We start from the raw sequence: 21,954 nt of genomic DNA on the forward strand, positions 1-21,954 counted from the left end.
GAAGTGGACTTGCCGGACTCTGGCCCCTGTGTGTGCGGTTTCTTGGGGAAGCGCCGGACCGCTGGCCTCAGCAGCTGCACCGTTTCACCTTCACACCGGCCGGCGCGCAGGGCTCGGACCTGATGCCCGCGTTCGTAAGCGTGGCACGAGGACGTCTCTTACCTCCAGAGCACCCGTCAGGACGTCACGTCTGGTGCGTGTGTGTGGTCCCAGGAGAGCTGTGCCCTCGTGACTGGGGGCTGCTCCGCATGTGCCCCCAACCTGGCATTCCTCACAGGCGCTCCCTCCGGCAGAGGACAGCCACCCTGCCTGGAACCACCCGGGGGTCAGGAGAGGGAGGGACCCGCACCCCCACCTGCAGGCCCATGCCCCAGGACCTGTGAATGGCCGGGGCGTCCCGGCCACACCTGCGGCGGGAGCCCACGGGAGAGATGAGGAAGCCAAGGCTCCCAGGCTCCCTCCGCTGAGGTGGGCTGGGCAGTGGGCTCCTGTCTGCGCGGAGCAAGCAGCCACCAGGGGGCACTGCCGCCCGTCCCTTGGTCGGCTGGGTCCGGTGGGGCGCTCCCCACTCCGCTCCCCAGCAGTCCGACTGGCCGTGGAATGCTGCCAGGCCTCCTGGGCTGAGGGGGGTTCCTGGCTGGGCGCGTGGACAGCCAGGGCATCTGCCCGCCCTCCCTCGCTCACGGGGACAGGCTGATCGCGGCTCCTCCAACCCGCGCCAGCCCACACGCTCTTTGACCCGCCACCCAGCAAAACGAGCCAGAGCTGAAAAGCAGTGTTTATTGAGGAGTCTGGGGGGAAAGTCTTGTGATAGTAAAAATAGTAAAGTCGAATGTAAAAAGCGCCCTGGGAGGCATGGCATCCAGCCTCGAGGCGCGGAGGGTGCGCCGTGGCCCCTCCCAAGGGGTGCTGGGCGCACAGCGGGCCAGTGAAGCTGCGCCGAAGGACGGGTGCTACCTGGGGACACCGTCCCAGTGAGACGCCCCTGAAGGGACCAAAGTGTGGGAGGGGCTTTCTGGCCACTGTGATTAAAAACCCCAAAATACAAGTGAATAGCATAATACACAGCAATGGGCTGCAACCTCGTTCCTCTGCCTCCGGGCGAGCCCGGCCTGGCCTGCCCCAGGGAAGGGACCAGGCCTGCGCGCCACAGCCAGCTGCTGCTGGTGCCCCCAGGCCGGGCCGAGACAGCTGGCGGGAGGGATGCAGGGGCCACAGGCAGGGCACCCAGACCCCCACCTGCACGTGGCTGCATAAGGTCCTTGACCGTTTCCTACGTGACCCTAATCGTTCTGAAGGCCAAGGCCATGTTTGGAGACGGAGATGAAATAAATTAAAAACCCCGCAGGACGTCTTTCCTCGGAGGCCGGCTGCCCGCCCACAGAATGAAGCGTCTTCCATCGCCGCCGGGAGGAGGGCGTGGTTCCTCCCACACCCAGAAATCACCCCAAACACACACGGTCCCGCGAGGCTTCCTCCCCGTCCCCTGCAGCCGCCAGGAGCAGGGCAGCCAGCTGGCCTCCCTCAGGCCGTGCCGCTGGCCGAGTAGGAGAACTGTGGGAAGTGGGGCCTCCGCTCGCTGTCCTCGCCCTCCATGGTGTCACCTGCGAGCAGGCCAGAGGGACGCTCAGATCCCGGCACGGGGAGCATGGCTACCACGCATCTGGAGAAACTGAGGCAGGCCCCAAGGCTCGCCTGCCAGACCCTCTGCCTGCCTGGGGCCAGGACGGTGCCCTCCACCCCCATCACCACCAGCACACACCAGGGACCATCCGAGGCCTCGGAGAGAAGGAAGAAATAAGCCTGGGGGTTGGCCGGAGGTGACACTCCCTCACCTTGGTCGGGTGGCGTGATGGTGATCATCTGTGCCGTGAACTCCTCGTCGAAGTACCGGGTGTCCGTCTCCGACGTGACCTGGGGCTTGAAGGGCGGACTGAGCTGAGGAACGACGCGGGGGCAGGTTAGGCTGTGCTCCGCGGTGCCCCAGGCCTGAGCCCCCTGCCCCCAGCCCCCAACAGGGAAAGATCTCCAGGCCACACTGAGGCCGTGGAACTTGGCTCCACAGAGAGACACCCAAGGGAGGGTGGCGGCCTGGAACCCTGCAGACATGCCCCTTCCCCAGAGGCAGGCCGGCATCGCAGGGGGCCCCACAGCCCAGCAGCTCTGTAGGGCCCCAGGCAGAAGGAGACAAACCCAGCTTTCTTCACTTTCTTTCTGGCTCTCTTATGAGGTAAGATGAGGGACGCCACAGGACAGGGTGGGCGCCCAGCCCCGCCAGAGCCTGCTTTCCTGACCATGGCCACTCAGCCTAGCCACCACGGGCTCCCACTTTGAGAATTCAAGATAAAGGGACATTCCCAACCCCACCAGGGCCAGTGAGTGGCACTCCCATGCCATGCCGTGGCTCGGGGGACCATGGCGGCCCTGGGAGAGGACCCCAGTAGCACCCCGACAGTGCTGGGGTACAAGGTGAACTTGGTATGCTGGGCCCTCCCTGCCCAACTTCCCACGAGGAGAGGAGGCCAGGCCTATCTGCAGAACGGGGACAGGACAGGTCCTGAGCGCAGGGCCTGGCTGGTCCCCTTTGAGGCTCAAGGACAGGGGCACAGCCGAATCAGGCTGCAGAGGTTGCGCGGGAACTCTGCCCGAACCGGCAGTGGGAGGAGGGCCCCGCAGGCAAGCACCAGCCCCCGGGCTCCAGGGCTGCCCTGCACAAGCTAGCAGCGTCCCCAGTCAGCGGTCGCTGGGCCGGGGCAGGGCCAGGGAAGTGGACAGGAGCTGGGCAGGGCGTGTGGCCGGCAACGGGCCTGCACAGGGAGAGGACGGAAGCCAGCTGGAAGTCTGCTCGGTGACAGGGTGCCCAGCACACCCCAGGACGGCCCTCCTGAGCCTGCCGGGCTGGTCCTGTTCCACCCTAAGCCTGCAGCAAAGGGAGGGAGTGGGGGAGCAGAGCTGGTGCCCCCACATCCCCGCCGGGGCACCCTGCTCAGGGAGCCATGCGGACCCAGCTCCTCCCCGCAGGGCTCCGGAGGCAGAGCCGGGGGCACAGCCCGGCCCCCAGGGATGGGAACGGGGAGGGGCTGGGGCGCCAGGCGCCCACCCACCTTCTTCTCATACACGTCCTGCCACACGATGCTAGCGAAGAAACGGTGCTGCATGATCTCCGTGGCGTCCTCCGGGCCCCCTCCAAGCCTGCGGGGACACACCGGCTGCCGCTGCCTGCCCGTCCGGCTCAGGAGAGGCCTGCCCCCCACTGGGCTCTGGTGCAGTGCAGGGAGGGTGTGGGGGTGGGCTCAGAGCCGGGGCCACGGCCGGGTCCTGGGGCCACAAGGGTACGGCAGCCCCTCTGGGGGGGCCGTGGACAGGCCGTGCCCCCGCGTGCAGAACACGGAGGAGGCAGGCGCTGCCGGCACGGTGGGGTCTTCCTAAGCAGCTCTGGGAGGCTGGGAGGTCAAGGTGCCTCTCTGGCCGCGGCCGGCCTGGCCGAGGACGGCACACATCAGCCATTGCTGCGGCCTGGAGGCGGCCCCGCTGTCCCGAGGGGAAACGGGGCCGGGGCCGCGCGGCTCACCTCTGCTTCGGGTCCTTCCGGAGCAGCCCCGACAGCAGGGACTTGGCCTCGGGGCTGAGCGTGCGCGGGAAGCGGAGCTCCTCCATGAGGATGAGCTCGAAGAGCTTCTCGTGGTCCTGGTTGTAGAAGGGCAGGCGGCCGCACAGCATCTCGTACATGACCACGCCCAGCCCCCACCAGTCGACCGCCCGGCCGTAGTCGTTGTCCTCCAGCACCTGGGGGCGCAGGGCCGCGGGGTCACGGGCCGCCTGGGGGCGCGGGGTCCCAGGCCGCCCCAGGGGATGCAGCAGGGCGCACCTCGGGGGCCAGGTACTCGGGCGTCCCGCAGAAGGTCTTCATGGTGGCCCCATCTTTGATGCCTTCCTTGCACAGCCCGAAGTCGGTGATCTTGACGTGCCCGTCCTTGTCCAGCATGAGGTTCTCCAGCTGAGGGGCGGCCTCCAGGTCAGCCCCAGCCCGCCCCGCCACCCCCCCGCGCCCCGCCGCCCGGCCCACCCACCTTGAGGTCGCGGTAGACGACGTTCTTCTCGGAGTGCAGGTAGTGCAGGGCGGACACGATCTCGGCGCCGTAGAAGCGGGCCCGGTCCTCGGGGAACACGCGCTCCCGGGACAAGTGGAAGAAGAGCTGCGGGGCAGGGGTGTGAGGGGCGCCAGGCCGCAGGGACGCCCCGCCCCCGCATGAGACCCCGCGGGCCTGACTGCCCCCGCCCCCCACGGGCCCTGTGCTGGCTCGGGGAGGGCCAGCCCCAGGCGGGCCGCGCAGCCACCCTACCTCGCCTCCGTTGGCGTACTCCATGACGAAGCACAGGCGGTCGTGGGTCTGGAAGGAGTACTTCAGGGCCTGTGGGGACACGGAGCTGGTGCCCGGACCCCGGCCCGCCCAGAGCCCCAGCCCCCACAGGCCGATCCCAAAGGAGCAGCTTGGGCTTTGCACCCAGTCTCAGCCGGCTGGGATCACAGACGCCAGCAGGTTCTGGGGACAGTGAGGAGGCATCCCTGCGACCCCCGGGCTCCCGGCACAGGAGGCAGGGCAGCAGCCAGACCCTCCGCGAGGCCAGGACGCGCCCAGGGCAGAGCTTCCCAGCCGCCTTCCCACCTCATGGCTCAGGAGGCCTGGCTCAGAGAGGAAAGGCCCAGGTGACCAAGTCGTCCCCCCAGGTGAATGACCCCAGATCTAACCTAGCGGCCAAAAGGAGCCGCATTCACGGGAAGGCCAGCTCCTGACTTCAGGCAGCAGGACCAGCCACGCCGCACGGCGTCCGTCCCCACAGAGAACCCGCAGGAGGGGGGGTGCCGCTGCCGGGCCAGAGGGGCAGGGGCTGGTGTGCGGGGACCCCAGCGTCTGTCCACCGTGACGGGGGTGCCGCGGTCACGGGGCTGCGCGGAGGGGGAGGGAAGGACACGCAGCCTGGACATGAGGAAGGGGGCGAGCGGACACAAAGGAGGCGAGACCAGCATAATGAGTGAGTCCGGCAAACCATCAAACCTCGTCGGGATGTCGGCTGCTTCTCGGAAGAAACCACTTTAATGACCAGACACGTTGGAGAAATACAGCCTTTCTCTGCTCTGCCCCTGCTCTGGGCCAGGCAGTCCCCTTGGAAGAGGACGCCACACTGAGCAAACGGTGACAGGGCCTGGAGCTCCCGGGGAGAGCCCGGGTGGGGGCGGCCATCTGTCCTCCATGCCGACGGGCCTGTCCACCCCTCCGGGAGCTGCCTGAGCCTGGGATGCTCATGAAGGCTAACAGCATTGCATGCGCCCCTCCTGGGCTGAGCAACCCCCCGGGACAGGGACCCTCCACACTCCAGCCTCGGAGCAGAAGCAGCAGGAAGGTGGTGTGTCCAATGGGGGGCGTGGGGGCCTGCCAGGGCTCGGGCAGCGCAGAGGGAAGACTCGGGGCTCCCATCCCATTTGCTACCCCACCCCCGCCCAGCCTCGGGGGCCTCCGTCCCCAGCCTGGACTCTGAAGGACACCAGCTCGGTGGCAGGGACACAGGCACAGGGCCTCCAGGACTCACTGTCAGGAACGGATGCCTCGAGTTCTGGAGAACACGGTTCTCCGTGAGCGTGTGGGCGACCTCGTCCTGGAAGACAGGGCCGGGTGAGCGGCCCGCCCCCGGTCCGCCGCAGCCCGCCCCCACCCGCCCCCAGCCCTGCGCCGTACCTTAGCCACGATGACCTCCTTCTTCAGGATTTTCATGGCGTAGTAGCGGCCCGTGGCCTTCTCCTTCACCAGAATCACCTTCCCGAACGTGCCCTTCCCCAGCAGCTTCAGGTACTCAAACTCATTCATGGTCTGCGGGGCGGCGGGCAGTCGCCTGACGTCAGGGGGGCCCTGCCCCCCCAGAATCCCGCCTCCCCACCCACACGGGGCTCCCTGGGGGCCACGCGGGGGGGACGGCCTCACCACACGGTGCTTGGGCTTGGCCAGGGACACCTCCATCTCTTCAGCCCCCGAGTTGTCGCTGGGCGAGCCCGACCTGAAGTCCATCATCTCCTCCTCCTGCCTCTTGAGCCCATCGGCCACCGTCTGGATGGCAGTCGTCCACTCCTCCCTGCAGGGCGGCAGGTCAGGGCCCGGGAACGGCCTGGATGCTGGGGACACGGAAGCCCTGCTCCACACACCCCGTCCCCACCATGCCCGTGGGTCAGCCCCATACCGCTCCTCAGGGGTCTCCACGTGGAAGGTCCGCTCGATCACCGTGGTCCACTGCAGGCAGCGGATGATGAAAGTGTTGGGCCGGGGCCGCTCCGTCTTCATCAGCTGGCATTCTGGGGGGCAGAGCTGGCACATGAGTGCCCGCACCCCCCCCACACGGCCCACCTGCCCCCCAGAACCCCACCCTGGGGCCACGGGAGGCCCACTCCAAGCCCTGGCTCCCCTCCTCGTGCAGTGGGGCTGGGACACCTATTCCCGCCCAGGCGCCATGCTCTGAGCAGTGAGGCGCCCCTGTGGGGCCAGCTGCTGTCCTCTGCCTCGGTCCTTCGGGCTCTGAGCCTGTGCCGCCAGCCAGGCCACGGCTCAACGGGCCAGACAGTGAGTGCGGGAGCCCCAGTGAGGGGTGGGCAGGAGGGAAAGCATCTGGGCCCTGAGCAGCGACCCCCTGCTGTCTTCCTGCCCACCGCCCCCCAGCAGTCCCGTTCCAGGGCAGAGGCTGCTGGTGACTCAGCCTTCAGACAGGCCCCCTGTCCCGGCTGCAGGCAGCTGGAGCACACGACCCCCGAGGAAGCTGCTCGGGCTGTACTCCCCCTCACTGGTGACACCCCTGCCCCCCCAGAGGCTGCTGATTCCAGACAAAGAGCCAGAACATGCATACACACGGGGAGCACACAAGCACACACACACCAGGCACGGGCGCACACACCTGGAATGTGTGCACACACTGGGAGCCCAGAGACTGTGGGGATGCACCAGCCCCGAGGGGGAGGCCGTCGGGGGTGCTGCCGAGAAATCCTGGGCCGATGCCGGCCCAGCCTGTGTGAGCGGAGAGGGAGCCCAGGGCCGGCGCAGGGGCTTCTGGTGGTCCAGCACCTGGGCCTTGGCCACCCCAAGGGGTCCCGCGTGGGCTCAGCAGAGTGTAAGGAAATGGCCCACCAGGGCTCTGCACCAGAAGGGGGCTTGGAACCAGCCTATGGCGAGGTGGCCTGTGTCAACATGGGGGTGGGGGACCCGGAAGCCCGTGGTCTTCTCTGCCCTGCACCCTGCTTCCCACTCGCTCATCAGAGACCAGGTCTTCCAGCGTCCAGGTGCCTGGCGTCCGTCTCAGAGCCTGGCTTCTCGTCCCCTCGCCCCCACCGTCCATCCCCAAGGAAAAGCCCCTCAGCAGAGGCCGCAGCCCGGCCACCTCCCTGTCTGTGGCTCTGCACCTTGGCTGGGGCTCCAACTGGCCTGTGTGGCCTGGCCTTAAGGCCCCAGCCCCTCCCCCACCGCTCCGGCCACTCTCTGGACGGTGCCTGCCTCCTGCGAGCCTCCACAGGGTCCCGTTCGGCCCCCCTGCACTCTGCCCATACCGAACTCTCCTGAGGACCCTCGCAACCCCTGCCAGCAAGGTGGCCCACGCCCTAGCCCCGGCGCCGAGGCGGCAGTGGAGGGAGCCCACGCGGTCAGCAGGCTGCAGGGGACGCTGGTGCCTGCCTCTTTGTCTCCCTTCCCCCGGGACCCTTACTCCATCCGCGTCTGTGGAAGCCTGAGGCTGGGAGGCGGGAGGGAAGCGGGGCTCCGTGGGCTCCGTGGTGAAACCTCCCTGGGAGACCCCCAGGCTGGGAACTCCCCGACAGAAACCCCTGGGGCAGGTACATTGGCACCGGTGCACCCTGGGAAGATGGGCAGGGCAGCCAAGGTCCGGGGGCGCCCCTGCTCAGACCCTGGACCAGAACCTGCCCCGGGCCGCGTGGGCAGCGGGACTGGGAAGGCGGAGCTAGCCAGAGCGTGGAGGAGCCCAGACGCCCCACTGGACACTGCACTCCGGCATCCCAAGAGGGACCTAGGAGGCCTGTTGCTGCCTGAGTCCCTCCCTCATGTTCCCCCCCGACTGGGCCTGCGTCCCAGGAAGTGCCAGGACAGAGCCAGGGACCGGGGTGCCTGGACCAGAAACAGAGACCAGGCCAAGGCCCACTCGGCTGCGCAGCACCCCCTCCACACCCCCCGCAGCCCAGCTCTGTGTCCGGCGCTCCCCAGCCCCAGAGTCACCAGCCCTTGGGACTCAGCTCAGAGAGCTCCCACTGGCCAGAACCGGCCACTCACCAGTCCCCATGGGGACTCAGGACCAGCCCTGCCCCACCTGGTCCCTGGCCACCGCTGGGCCCAGGGGATGTCAGTGCGGGGCTGCTGGGCCCAGAGGACTCCTGGCACCCTGGCCACCTGTCTAGCCAGGGCCAGCCCCACGCCCAACAGCAGCGGACCACATCCCTGCGTGGCCCTGGGCACTCACGAGCCACAGAGAAGTTGTTGAGGGGGGCCTCCCGCTGCTCCACATCCTGGGGCCGCTCCTTGTAGCCGGTGAAGCTGCCGTCGCTCTTGAGCAGGAAGTACCTCGGCCGCCAGGTTTTGATGTACTCCCCTGAGGACACCCAGAGGACACCCAGGCAGTGAGGGGCTGGGCCGCCGGCCCTGCTCCCCGCCCCCCAACGCAGCTCCGGCTCTGCAGCACGCCAGACACTCGCTGTGCCTGAGCAGACAGGACGCCCTAAACCCAGGCCCCTACCCCTGCCCCACCCCCAGCATGGAGGGCAGGCCGCCTGCCAGGGCGTCGGGGCTGAGCGCTCCCCACCCTCCTGGGGCCCCCAGTTACTGCACTGACCGGGGCCAGGGGACTGCCCACCACAGCCAGTCCCTGGCCTACGGGTTGGAGCCTGGCGTCCAGAACTGAGAGGACAATGGCTGAGACTTAAGGCCCAACCCCCGGGGCTGGGCACCAGCACAGCCCCTCACCACCCCGCCCAGAGCCCCAAGGAGAAGCCAGACCCTGGAGGTGTCCGTGCGGTCCTCGGGCTGCGAGTCCCAGCCCTGACCCCCACGGCACACTATGAGTTACCCAGGTACATGGGGAACTTTCCCTAAAGTTTCGCCACATCAGCCATAAACAGGCGTTCACACTTAAGAACCAGAGCAGATGTCCTCTGCGATATTCGGGCGACTGTCATTTTTCATACTGACACCCAGAAAAAAAATGTTTCATTTACATTTTGCCGAGCAAGGAATTTGAACAACAACGGAGAACTTCCTAATTAGACAACTGCTTTATCACAGGGGCCACTGGGCAGCAAGTGGGGAGGGGGTGGGGTCCCCACGCTCTGGGTCAGGCGTTCCCTCCCAGCTGAGCCCCAGGGGAGGGGGATGAGCAAAAGCCCCATGCTGGACCGGGCGCCTGTGCTCCCCGAGCCTCACCACCCAGCCCCTCCTCCCACGGGCCTCCGGCCGTGGCCTCTGAGAGCCAGCCCTGCCTCTGCTCCGCACGGCGTGCCGCTGTAGGCCCAACGCGGCCGGCTCAGGGAGCACCCGAGGGATGGCCAGCAGTGACCTGCCCCATAGCCCAACAGCGTTCAGTGGGATCTCCGGCCAGCACCGCCAGCCCGGGAAGACACTGGGAAGGCTGTGGTCCGGTCTCGTGTGGACGCCGCTCCTGGGATGCCCCCCACCCCCAGACACCCCTTCCCTGCTGGTACGGCGGGTGGGCAGGAGCGGAGCAGGCTCCGGGGGGGCTGCGCGTGGCTCCCCCCCGTGCCGTCCCGGGCCGCTTGCTCCCACCCGCCTGCACGCCGGTCTGGAGCTGTCGGCCCCTGATGGAGTGCTTCCCTCCTGCCAGCTGCCGCTCCCCGGGACGCTAACTGAGCGGGGAGACTGATGCGCGCCTCGCCCGCACAGACCCCAAATCCATCTTGATGCACCAACTGCCACCAGCCCCCACCGTGCCCGCACAGCCCCCCAGCACCATGCCCCGTGCGTGCAGTTGGGGCATGTGCGCCTGCCCAGCAGCACCCACGTACCAGAGGGGCCCTCAGTTTCCCCGCTGGGTCCAGGATCCCTGGAACGGGGGTGCCGGTGCTGCTAAGGAGCCACAACTCACCCCGCACCTGCGGTCTAGCAGCCTCTACCCCCTCCCCCACTCCAAGGCCAGGAAGGTTCTGGAAGCCAGAACTGGGGAGTGGGGGCGAGGAGGCAAGGGAGCAACACTGGCAGGGACGAGGCGGAAGGGCAGGCTCGGCCCCAGCTGAACCTCGGACAAGGGTCCAGGCGGACAGGCGGGGACTCTGCTGGGCCCTCCGCCAGCCCCAGCCCCAGGGCACGGAAGGGGGGACCATGGTAGGTCCCCAGCTGCCCCCCTCCCCACCTGTGCCCCACATGGCTGAGCCCAAGAGCCACACAACACACAGGGGGGACGAAGGCCCAGGGAAGGTGGCCTCACTCGGCCCCCACCTGGGCAGCTGGGCCCACAGACCCCCTGGGGAGGATCCCCCGGGGAGGCTCCGAGACACACAGACCCCTTCTGTCTGGTGGGGTGCACCCCAGGGGCCACCTGGGGCCGCTGCAGTTCCAGACTCATCCTGGGCTGTGGCCTGTCTCTGAACGAGTCCAACCCAGGCCCCAGAGTCCTGAGGGCCTGGGGTGACACAGGCTGGACCCTGTGGGGGCTGCAGCCACCCCTGGGCCGAAGCACCGCTGTCCTCAGCCACAGGACTGCAGCCATCGGCGTGGGGCGGGGACGCCCACCATCCAGGGCTACTGGTGGGAACCCCGGCACCTTCACTCTGGGCAGGGACAAACGGAAGGCCAAGCAGGCCCGTCAGGCCACGACTCCCTCCACAGGGCTCTGCGCCACTCCTCGGGGGACAAACGCCTGCCACAGCTGGGGGAATCTCCTGGCGGCCACCTGCGCGCAGCGGGAAGCAGCCTGGCCAGGACCCAGGCCCAGGGCACGTGTCTGGCCCCTGCCCTCGCAGCCAGAGCCCAGGACCCCCAGAGCGGCTCTCCATCCCCGCTTCCTCCCCAACCTCCCCACGCCAACGTTTCAGACCAAGGCCCACACAGGGTCTCCGCAGAGGCCCGTCCAGACTCAGAGTCCCCTGCACACCGCCCAGCAGCCCAGCCAGGAGGACCCCATACCTGCTGCCACGAGCCAGGAACCAGGGTGAAACCGCGGGCAGGCGCCCCTACCCAGAGGATCTCTACCTGGGGAGGCAGCTTCTCCTTCCGCGCTCCGCGTTCTCTTAGAAGCCCAGCCCCAGGCCGGGGTCAGGGAGGGACCCACACTGCCCCGGGCCCCACAGAACCACACCCACCCACCCCTCGGGGACCACATCTCGCCCAGCCACCAGACCAGGGGCGCGGGGGGGGGGGGGACCTCACGCCCTCCTGACCCCCTTCACTCCCACACGAGGGCGCCCGGGGAAGGGCCCCAGCTGGGGTGGAGGCACGGCGTGCAGGCTGAGCCAGGGTCCTAGTTGCCCAGACCAGGACTCCCCTAGCTCCTACCAACCCTCCAAGGCCCCTCGGCTCCCAGCACCAGCCCCTCGGTGTCCCCTGTGTCATCCACCAGGAGGGACCTTCCAGTACCCCACCTCATCCTGGCAGCCAGCTCAAGCCTAGAAAAAGGCTGGAGGACCCCAGAAGAAGGGGGGTTCTTTGTTAGCAACCCTGGCCCCCCAGAGCCCAAACCACACTGACAAGGCAACACAGCAAGAGCTCAGGGACAAGACAGGCAGAGGCTGAGGGCCTGTCCCCGCTGTGGTCCCGGCACGTGTCCCAGGCCACGCTACGGTCAGGGCACCCCAGGCAGAGGACCTGGGGGCTGGATCCCAAGCTGGGGGCAACCCAGGGGTCCCGCCACAGCCCGGGCCTGACGCTCCAGAGTCCTCTACACCATAGGGGTCCCGGCACGCTACCCCCCACCCCCAATTTGGCTGCCACGCCCTGAGCTCCACGAACATTCCCTCCAAGTCCCTGGTTCTTGGGGAAATTGCTGGATAAACACTTTGCCGCGGCAGCGGTGCGGGCGGCTGGCAGGGTGCCAGGCAGCACCGAGCTGTTTCTCCACAGCAAAGCGAGCCCCAGCAGGCCCGGGGAGCAGGCGCCAGCTGACAGCGGCGACCGTGCGGTCCCCTGCCGCCAACACATCCATCGCGGGCCGACAGCTGCTGGGCGCCCATTTACCTTCTCCAGCACAGTGAGCAAACGGCCCCGCTGGCGGCCGGCGGCGCCCATCCATCCCGCCCGCCAGGGAGGGGGCAGGCAGTGGGCGGGCACGGGCCATCCCAGGGGGCCCAGCCTGCCAGACCTCTGCCCTTGTGCGAGCCAGGGTCCCGGGTCCCCACACTACCAGCAGGGCACTAGGCCACAGAATGACACCGGAAGCCAAGAGTGCCCTGGGGGTGGGGGTGGGGGGGGTGTCACAGCCCCACTCAGACAGGCCCCGGCCCGTGCACCACACCAACCCGCCCCCTGAGGCGGAGGCTCTCCAAGGGCAGCATCACGGGTCTTCCCGGAGGCCGGGCTCGGACGGCCATTGTGGCTGAGAGGAGGCAGCCACTCCGTGCCCAGCAGCAGGGCGACACGGGGAAGACAGATGCTCCCCTACCGAGGCCCTGAGCCAGGCTGGGCCCGCCCCTAGCCCACCATCGCACCCGGCCCTCCCCTCCCAGAAGGCCCCCCTGGCAGGGCTCATCATGCCCACCGGCCACCTGGGGAAACTGAGGCCCAAGCAGGAGACTCTCAAGGTCACAGAAGGTGAGCAGAGACGCCGGGCCTGCTGTCCAGGATGGGTTCACTCCAGACCACCAGCCAAGCTCGTCGGGAGTCTGGTTCTGCCCTCCGGCAGGCAGGCCCCCCAGTCAGGACCCGAGGCACACAAGTGGACACAGGAGCACAGGGAAGGCCCTGGGGCCACGCCCCGCCTCCCTCCTGCCTCAGGACCGCGCCTCCCGCCCTGGCCGCAGGCACATCCCCTCTGCCCGGCCACCGCGCAGCATCTGCAGGCAGGCAGGAGGAGGGGCCTCCCGGAGCCCCAGGCCGGCTACCGCACGTCCACATCCCCCCAGGATGTGCCCCCGTGGCTTGGTCCCACAGCCTGTGCCCACCCCCACTGTCTCACTGCTAGTCTCCTGCCCTTTGCCCACATCCCGGCTCACCCAGAGCCCCCGCGGATAAGGCCACGGCCCCCCTGCCCTGGTGCCCCACGTGCTATGCCCTGCCCACCCCCCACCCTCTCCCCATTCCAGTCTCCCTTGACCAACTAGCCACTGGGCCACCTGCCACACCTGCCCTCACCACAGCGGGGTTCAGGAGACTGGGTTTCCAAGACCAGGGGCAGCCACAGCCACATCTGTGCCTGAACAAGCATCCCGGGGGCTGGGAGGTCAAGCGGGCAGCCCCCAGGCCCATCAGTCCCCCAGCGGCCCCGTATCTGCGGGCCCTCGGGTCCCAGGACTGGGTCCCAAGACTGGGGCTGCAGTCTGGGGGCCCACCTGCGTAGAGACCCTACCCCAGAGCACCAGGGCCAGCAGCAGCAGCACAGAGAAACCCCTCCCCAACCAGGCCATCAAGTCTCACGTCCCCGAAACAGGGGTCTAGTCCACTATTTCTGAAGGCTAAAGAGACCCCCTGAGGGTGGCAGAAAGGAGAGCAGAGGCCGGGCCCAGGAGGGTCGCGCGGCTCCCAGCAGCGGGCTCGGGGCTCGCCTTGCCCCGTCCACCCTAGCCGGGAGTCCCAGGGTCTCTGCCAGCTGGTCAGAGCCAGAGCTGGGCCTGGGGGAGGGGGCCTGCCCCGCCAAGTGGAGAGGAATGGCAGACTATCAGCCCATGGTGGGGTGGCCCCGGCGGGTGGGCACAGAGCCACAGCTGCAGGCTCTGGTTACGGGCCCGTAGGGACGGCACTGGCCCCAAGCCCAGCGGGGTGTGCCCAGGCAGGAGGAACGCCAGCAGCGGCCGAGCCAGCTCCCACCCCACACTGTCCCACGGCACTTCTAGGAACCCGGCCTGGTGCAACCCAGGCCGGTCTCTCCTCAGAGCTGCTGGCAGGAGGCGGCCCGGCCCCCTCAACCCAGGCCCCAGTGTCCCTTATGCCACAAGGGCATCGTGCTGCCTAGGGTCATCTGGAGGGAGCTTAGGCCCCTCCCTAGCCTGCAAGGAGCCTGGCCCACCGCAGGGCTGCCCTGCCCAAAGCGCACGCCACAGCCACCTGCTGGGGCCGCCAACACAGGCCAAGGGACCAGGGTTGGCAGGTGGTGACCCTCACGCCCCAAGCGAGTCACCCCAGCTTCCTCTTCTGTTGTTTGTTCTGCACGGAGAACCCAGCACGCTCACAAAACAGGAAACAGCCCCCAGCGACGGCGGCCACGGCCACGGCCACACACCAGGGCCAGCAGGCCCTGGAGCACACGTCCAGCCCCAGGCCCGCCTGCTCTGCACCGAGCTGCCCCAAAGGCAAGGCCTGGGCTCCGCCGGACACAGGGCTCAGCAAGAGCCGCCTCCTGGACCAGGGGCTGCCATAACCAAAGCCATGGCCACCCTGGCGTGCCCTGGACGGGTGCTAGGGCCGCCCCTCCCTGATAGCCAGGGAGACTGAGGCACACAGAAGGCCCAGGGCAGCCCCGCCCTCCAGCCCCGGGCACCGGCTCCGGGGAGCCAACACGCGCCCTCGCTGTTCCCACTGAGCCCCCTGCTCTGGCGAGGCAGCCGGCGGCACTCCGTGCAGACCCCAGGGCCGCTGGGGCCCAGAAGTGCGGTAAACAGGCGCCTGGGCCTACGTCCCCGCATCTGCCCAGCAGAGCTGCCACCGCTCCGAAGGGGAGCAAGGCCGCCTCCACGTGGGGCCACAGAACTAGGGATGGAGGAGGGCCTGTGCCACCAAAGTGGAACTGCCTCAGAGCCACATGAGGGACACAGGCAGTGCCATGGCCACGACAGGAAGCCGGACCTTGCCACAGCTGAAGGAGGGGCGGCGGGAGACACCACAGCCCCAGGGGCCCCTCCCCCGCCAGGACCCAGGGTACCGACACAGCCTGGAACCCGAGGAGGCCAGACCCCCTCCACGTGCCTGCAGATGTCAGCAGTGACGCACCCCCATGCCAGCCCCAGGAGCCGAGTAGCCCCACTCCCACAGGCCAGCTGCCCAGAGGGGCCGGGCCGGCCTCATGGTGCTCTGGTGAGGACGTCCCCCCCAGCCGCCCGCTGGCCTGCACCAGCACGGGGTGCCCGCCCAAGGCTCCCCACCCCACCCCAGACCCCTTCCTCCCCTCTCCTGGTCCACCTGGCCCAGCCGGCCGGTCCGGGGGTGCGGAACACCCAGGAAAACCCCACGAGCCTGGCTGGGCATGCAGTGCACATGGGCACATATGCCCCGATAAATCACAAGCTGAACATCCAGCTGTGGGCCCAGGGGCAGAGACCCCCAAACCAGCTGCACAGACGGAGGCCATGGTCTTCGCCTAGAGCGGTCTGAAGACAAAACCAGACACCACAGGCCAAGCTCAGCCAGACCAACACCCTGGAGCTCACCTGCTGCTTTCAAGGTGCCGACCCGTAAGTCCCAGGGGAACACCCAGAAGGGACCGAACACTGGCCCAGCCTAGCTTCTGCTGAGCCCTGGCGGCCGGAGCTGGGCTCGCTGCTCCTTGCTTGGGGCATCTGCCCGTCACTCAGGACGCGGGTGTCAAATCACCCAGCTCCGGCGCAGGAAAGCCGCCCATCTCGGGGGACCCCTGTCTGCCCAGCCTGCCTCCAGCCGCTGGAGCTCACTCCCGGGGACCAGCTCCCCAGTGCACAAGCTGGGACACTGAGGCCCGGCCTGACTGGCCCACAGAACAGGCCACTGCTCAGCTGGAAATCACCACCCAGGCTGAGCTCCCCACCGCCCACGGCGGCTGCTCTGGCCCAGGGCACAAAGCATCGCGACACCCAGGAGACCACCCAAAGGTCACTCACCACAGATGACGCCCACCTCCCCAAGGGGAGCAGGACACCCTCTCTCCTGGCCTGAGCCTGGGGCCAGACAGCAGGGCCTGGAGGCTGATGAGGCTGCTGGACCCTGACTTAGGGCCCCGATAAATCACAAGCTGAACATCAGCAGACCGGTCCCCACCACCATTCCTGTCACATACACAGGGACACCAGGGTCCAAAGAGCTCAAAACAGATTTGCAGTTACAAAGCAGCTAAATCACATTCAAACTCAGCTCTGCAGACACCCCACTGGGCACCACCCACGTACCCTACCCCCAGCGCCTTCAGAAGGCATGTGCCCCGAGTGGCAACTGGAATTCACCCAGGCCTCAGAAAGGCCTCCCCGCCCCAGCCTGGCGGGCCCGTGCACGTGCCGGTGACTGGTCAGTCAACACGTGTTTGCCAAGGACGGAGGAGTACCGGTCCCATGGCGGGCTGTGGGCGTGTGCTGCTGCCGGGCCCAGAGAAAAGGCTTGGGGCCAGGCCAAGGCGGAGGGGGACCAAAGGGGTCTATGAGAGGAGGCGGACAGGGCGGAGCCAGCAAAGGGGCTCCAGGCGGGAGGCAGGACTCCTGGGGCAGCAAGGAGGTGGTACGCAGTGGGGGAGGGGATCAAGAGGGCAGGTGGGCGCAGGGGTGCTTGGGGAAGCTAGGCGGAAGGGCTCCCCACGGACCACAGGGCCTGGAGCCTCCTCACCTCCGTGTCAAGGCTCAGTGCACTGGCCTCCCTACAGCTGCCAAACTGAACTCTAGAACACGCCGCTGACCACATCCTCGATCCTCTGTTTCAAGCCCTCTGCAGCCCCCGACCCCTCACCCCGTCACCTCTCACCTCCCCCTGCCGCTCCTGCAGGCCCCCAGCCTGCTCTGCCAGGGAGCTCCTATGCATCCTACAAAACCCAAGCTGGTGACACCCGCCTCCGCCACGCCTCTGCCACGCCTCCCTGTCTGCTCCCCCTGGGGCCAAGACTCCCCCTCCCAACAGCCCGTGGGGTCCTGAAGCGGGGATGGGGCACCCTCCAGCCATCTGCCGGAGGGCACACGTGAGGAAGTAGCTAGCTGGGGTCACCACAGCTTTGGGAAGGAGCAGGTCTGGAGGAAGAGGAAGTTGGGGGGGTTGTCGCTGAGCCCTACCCTGAGGTAGGAGGGAGTCACCCGCCTGGGCACCTGGACGGAAGCCTATCCAGCCCCCACCCCTCATCCCCACAAAGGACAGGGCTGTGGAGCAGGGGCTGTGGGCAAGGCTACAAAGCAAGGGGCCGAGGCCACGGTTCTGGCCCCACTAGGCCCCGCCAAGCCCCTCCCTGGGTACAGAGCCCTCAGTGCGGACAGGGGAGGCTGGATGGGTGCCGGGCTCAGGCCACTGACTGCTCCAGCACAAACACAACCCATGCTGGGCCCCTGGGTGGCGCAGGTCCCCCGGCACCCCCCCCCCCACCACCACCAACTGCCTTCCCAGTCCAGGCCTGAGGCAGGCACCAGGCCAGGCCCAGCAACTCTGCCCTGCCCTCAGGAGCCCTCAGGCAGTGCCCCGGGCCGCCAGAGAGCCAGGCCTTGGACAGGCCCCAGTGTCCTCACTGCCTTCCAGGAAAGCAGGAACGGAGGCAGCAGGGCTCTGCGGCCCGAGGGCCCTGGCCAGACAATCCCCGTGCGGCCCAGGAACGCCTACAGGCTAGCTCCAGGCCCCCGGCCCCGACCCGGCCGCGAGGGCACTGACCTCTCTTGTGCAGCCAACCCTCCTTCACGATGGCCACGTCGCTCATGGCGCCCAGTTCCAGGAGCTGCGGCACCCCCAGCGCCACTCACGGTCCCCTCTCAGCAGTGTCGCCCTGAGCCCAGCCGATGTACCCAGCGTCTGGAAGAATCGAAGGGAAGAGTGTGAGGCGGTGCCCAGCTTGGGGCCACCCCTCCAACCCCACGGTGAGCCCGGGAAGCGCTCTGCACCTAGGGTCCCATTTGGGGCCCCCTTCCCACATGGCTGGCCCCACTCACAGCCCACAGAGCTGCTGCCGCCCCCCACTTGCTTCCACCACAGCACCTGACGGAACATTCACGTGATTCCATCTGCTCCCTGGGGCCAGGCCTCCCCTGCCCCTGGGGTGCAAGCCCCCTGCCATCCCCTTCTGACCCCCAGACCTCAGCCTGTGACACATCATGCATATGCCTTTGTACAGATCACCCCCATCCCCAAAAGGCCCTCCTCCCATATTCCAGCCTCCATAACCTGCCACCCCAGCAGAGGCCACCTCCTCCAGGCAGCCCCTCTGACTGCTTGGCCTGCCCAAGCCCCTGCTCTCCCTGCCCACGCTGCAACCCCCCGCCCCCACAGGCTAGGGTGCTCGGAACAGGACCAAGATTCCTCCTTCTTGCCCCAGACTAGGAAAGAAGAGAAACTCAAACACAAAGCAAGTAGGGCCAGGAGACTAGTCGCCTGGCGCCAATGAGAGCCCAGAGCCCTCCAGGGTGACATATAAACCCCTCCCTGAGAAACCCCAGGACCCTCCTAAACCACAAGAGCCCAGCTGTTCTGAATCTGGCTCATTCATAGGGCCAGCATGTGGCAGGCATCCCTGGTTTTGCCAGGATCAGCCCTGGGGACAAAGAAAGGTTCAGATGGGTCCCGTCTGTAACCAGCACCCAGTCCCAGTGGTTACGAGCCCATAATTACAGCATTCCGGAGGCAACAAACGGGGGGTGTGCGGTCCACCAGCAGCCTTCTCCTGAACACACACTTTGGCCATTGAACCAGAAGGGCCCTTCCCATCGCTCCCTGCTGGATGAACTCCTAGGCATCCCTCAAAACCCAGTTCAAACATTGCCCATTCTGGGCATCCCAGGGAAGAGCGCTCCTCTGCTAGCCCCACACACAAGCACTCCTGAGGGCAGCAGCAAAGACCCCCCTCTCCGACCCCTAGGCAAGGAGGACCCCTGAGGACCTCCCAGCATGGATTTTCCTACAGCTACCTAGGAGTTCCTGGGCAACACACTTCACTGGCCTCCTGAGGCAGGGGCTGGGACCCAGAGAAGGGCCGCTGTGCACAGGTCGTCCTAGGCTGAATTTAGTAGAGCAGGAAGACCCCACTCCCCCTGTCTCCTGCCAGCCCAGAGAAGACCCACTCTGTCCCAGGAGGAACGGGCCTAGTGAGCTCAGCAGGCCATGGGGCAGCGACAGGCAGCAAGCAAGATGGAGGAAGGAAGACCTCCAAGGACAGGGCTCTGTGCCCCTGCACAGCAGAGGGGGGACCTAGGAGGGGAGGAGGCCCCCTCTGGTGACACAAGTGGGTGTGGCCTGGACGCAGAGGGCTGGACCCCAAGACCTCTAGATGTCCCCCCCCACCCCGCCTAAGCAGGGCTTGCTGCTGACAGAGTCGGACAGCTGGCGAGCCCTGTATGTAAAAATATATCTGTGCTCACGCGTGGGGTGGTGCACACCGCAGAGAAATCAACAGACCACACCAGCGCCTGGGTTGCTGCTGGGCACAAGGCAGAAGGGACGGAGGGTCCCCTTTCCTCACGACCACACTGCCAGCGCCTTTACCATTAAAGTGTGTCAGTGCCGTGATTGTTTACGGAACAACTTACCCAAAATTTGCTCCAAACACTGGTTTGTGAACAGCATGTTCAACTGGGGGAGGGCAGGGAACCCAGACCCCCGTGCACCCCCGCCCTTCACTTGGCCCAGGGGCTCAGAGCAGGCAGGGGTAGCCTGGAGCAAGCCTGGGGGGCCCTCTGGCTACAGAGCACAGGCCCGTGCCCCCTACTCTGTCCACCATGGCAATACACAGGAACCAGTCGAGCCAGTGGGCAAGTTCACCAGTCGACCCCCCACCTCCCAACCTGGGAGGCAAGTCCCAGCCCCCCGCCGGGCCCCAGCCTCCGGGATGGGCTGGGCAGCACCTCCAAAGCCCACCCAGGTCAGGAAGCAGTTTCGGCCGGAGGGTCGCTAGCCCTTCGGGGGCCGGCCCGGCACCTCGCCCTCGCGCACAACTTCTCCTCCAGGAGCGAAGGAGGCTCCTTCCAAGGCCCACCCACAAACCTGAGCGACGGCGGCGGCCCCTGAGCACCCACTCCGCGCGCGTCCGGCCGGCCCGCCGCGTCCCTCGCCCCTGCCCGGCCCGATCGGCCGCTTCCCCAAGGTCATGAGGGAGGCCCGGGCCGCGGCCCGCACCCCCGCCGCCGCCGCCGGCCCGGCCCGGCCCCGTGCCCTCCCCGCCCAGGCCGCGCTCGGCCACTTCCTGCTCCGCTCCTCCACCCCGGCTGCGCGCAGCCCGCGCCCCGGGCCCCGCGGCCGGGAACAAAGCGCCGGGCCGCGGGAGGAAATCCGGGCCCCGGCGGCGGCGGGCGGGTGCGCGCGGCGGGGCGGGCGGGGACTCACCGGGCGCCGCGTCCGGGCCGAGCGCGGGCCTAGCCGGGCCGCGGCCTCCGGCGCCCTCCGCTCGGCATCCCCGCGCGCCCTCCGGGCGGGGCCGGGCTGGAGGCCGCGGCGGGCGGGCGCTGCTCGGGCGGGCCTCGCGCGCCGCCGGGGCCCGGTGCTCGTGGCGGCCGCCGGCTCGCGTCCCCCGGCTGCGCTGCTGCGCTGGCCGCCCGCCGCGCTCGGTCCCGCCGCCGCCCGCCGCCCGTCCGCCGCCGCCGCCGCCGCCGCCGGCCCGCCCTCTCCCCGCCCCGCGCCGCCCCGCCCGGCCGCCCGCCCACATCCGCCTCCGCCGCCCGGGGCGCCCCCGGCGCGGCCGGGGCGAGGGCGCGGCGTCGGGAGCGCGCGGCGGACGGGCCGCCCACGCTGCCCCGGCCGCGTGCTCCCCGGCCTCAGTTTCCCCGCGCGTCCGGGGCGCCGGCGCTGCCCGGCCCGGTTCCGCCGCGGCCCTGGGGGAAGGGCCGGCCGGGGACGATCCCCGGGCTTCTGCCTCCGTGGCGTCGGGGGTGGGGGTGGGGGGCAGTGTGCCTTTCCAGAGGTGCCCCAAGTGGGAGCCCCTGCCGTGGGCCGGAAAGCCGTGGAGATGACCCCAACAGGCCCAATCCGAGCACCCTGCCAAGCGAGCGGTCCTGGGGCCGCGTGCAGGCGGCTGGTGGAGGTCAGGTGCGAGCGGCCTGAAGGCTGGCTGCAGTGCACAGGGACAGGGAAGGCTGCGGAGGAAGGGGACACGGGCCCCTTGTGCTGATGGACGACCTTGCCCTGGGAGGGGCGCCCCACCCCTTGAAAGGGGCTTCCAGGAGCTTCCCCTTGCCCCTCAGGAACACAGGGATGATCCTGCAAGAGGAGATGGGAGACTTCGCGGGGTGACAGAGGGCTGAGAGGCTGAGGAGGCAGGAGGACCCCAGACCCCTCCGCCTACAGATTCCCAGGACACCGCAGAGGACTCCCCAGCCTGACTCCTCCCTGGGCCCTGCTCTCCCCTGGAGCCAGAAGTTTCTCCAGCAGCAGCCCCTCCCCCTATCCCTGAGGCCTCCAAGTTGACAGGGACCCTTTTGTAAAAGGAGGACTCCTGAACGTCGCCCTTCTGGGGTGGGAGTGTATTTTGTGGGGTGGAGGGGGGCATTTTTGTTCCTCATTCAGGGTCAGAATTCAGCCTGGAGGGTAGAGATCCTTCTTCTGGGTCAGAGGCAGATGCAGCCCGGCAGAGCGGCTCACCAAGCATCTGCGCCCAGAACTGGGGCTCCTGGCAGACTTCCTGTGGCTCCGGGACAGAGTTATACTCCTTGGAGAAGGACCCTCTCCTCGGGGAGGTGGCTGCCAGTTCCTCCCCTTGGCCCCACCTCCCCTCTCCCCAACCCAGCCCAGGACTCCCAGCTGTGACTGAGTGCCCCTCGCCAGCCCCCACAGGGCCCTGCCTCCAGGGGGCCCAGTGAGAGGCCTGGATGACTCAGTCATCCATGCTTCTGGGGCCGACACCTGCCCTGAGGCCACCCGCCAGCTGTCCCACATCTGTCCACCCCTTACCCTGCAAACCTTCCCT

The 21,954-nt window shown here is 68.1% G+C and overlaps 1 protein-coding gene across 1 annotated transcript; it reads right to left on the reverse strand.

Annotated features, from left to right (window-relative positions):
- Positions 1-766: 766 nt before the first annotated feature.
- Positions 767-20,624, reverse strand: AKT1 (AKT serine/threonine kinase 1). The gene is made up of 14 exons (XM_059183306.1): positions 20,379-20,624; positions 17,721-17,858; positions 8,503-8,631; positions 6,232-6,343; positions 5,979-6,126; positions 5,736-5,867; positions 5,590-5,655; positions 4,344-4,412; positions 4,071-4,196; positions 3,869-3,997; positions 3,572-3,786; positions 3,105-3,192; positions 1,836-1,938; positions 767-1,604 (listed from the first exon to the last, which is right to left on the reverse strand). The coding sequence occupies exons 2-14, from the start codon at positions 17,764-17,766 to the stop codon at positions 1,525-1,527; spliced, it is 1,443 nt and encodes a 480-aa protein (XP_059039289.1). The 5' UTR covers positions 17,767-17,858; positions 20,379-20,624; the 3' UTR covers positions 767-1,524.
- Between the last annotated feature and the right edge of the window lie 1,330 nt (positions 20,625-21,954).

Source organism: Mustela lutreola, chromosome 7 (assembly GCF_030435805.1).
Source record: "Mustela lutreola isolate mMusLut2 chromosome 7, mMusLut2.pri, whole genome shotgun sequence".
In the NCBI taxonomy this organism is placed as follows: domain Eukaryota; kingdom Metazoa; phylum Chordata; class Mammalia; order Carnivora; family Mustelidae; genus Mustela; species Mustela lutreola.

Bases quoted from the DNA above. Each gene is read 5' to 3' on its own strand.
- AKT1 (XM_059183306.1), bottom strand. From the start codon at position 17,766: ATGAGCGACGTGGCCATCGTGAAGGAGGGTTGGCTGCACAAGAGAG. The intron at 8,632-17,720 runs GTCAGTGCCCTC...GGGTGTCCTCAG, and splicing joins GGGTTGGCTGCACAAGAGAG to GGGAGTACATCAAAACCTGG. The intron at 6,127-6,231 runs GTATGGGGCTGA...GCCGCCCTGCAG, and splicing joins GTGGAGACCCCTGAGGAGCG to GGAGGAGTGGACGACTGCCA.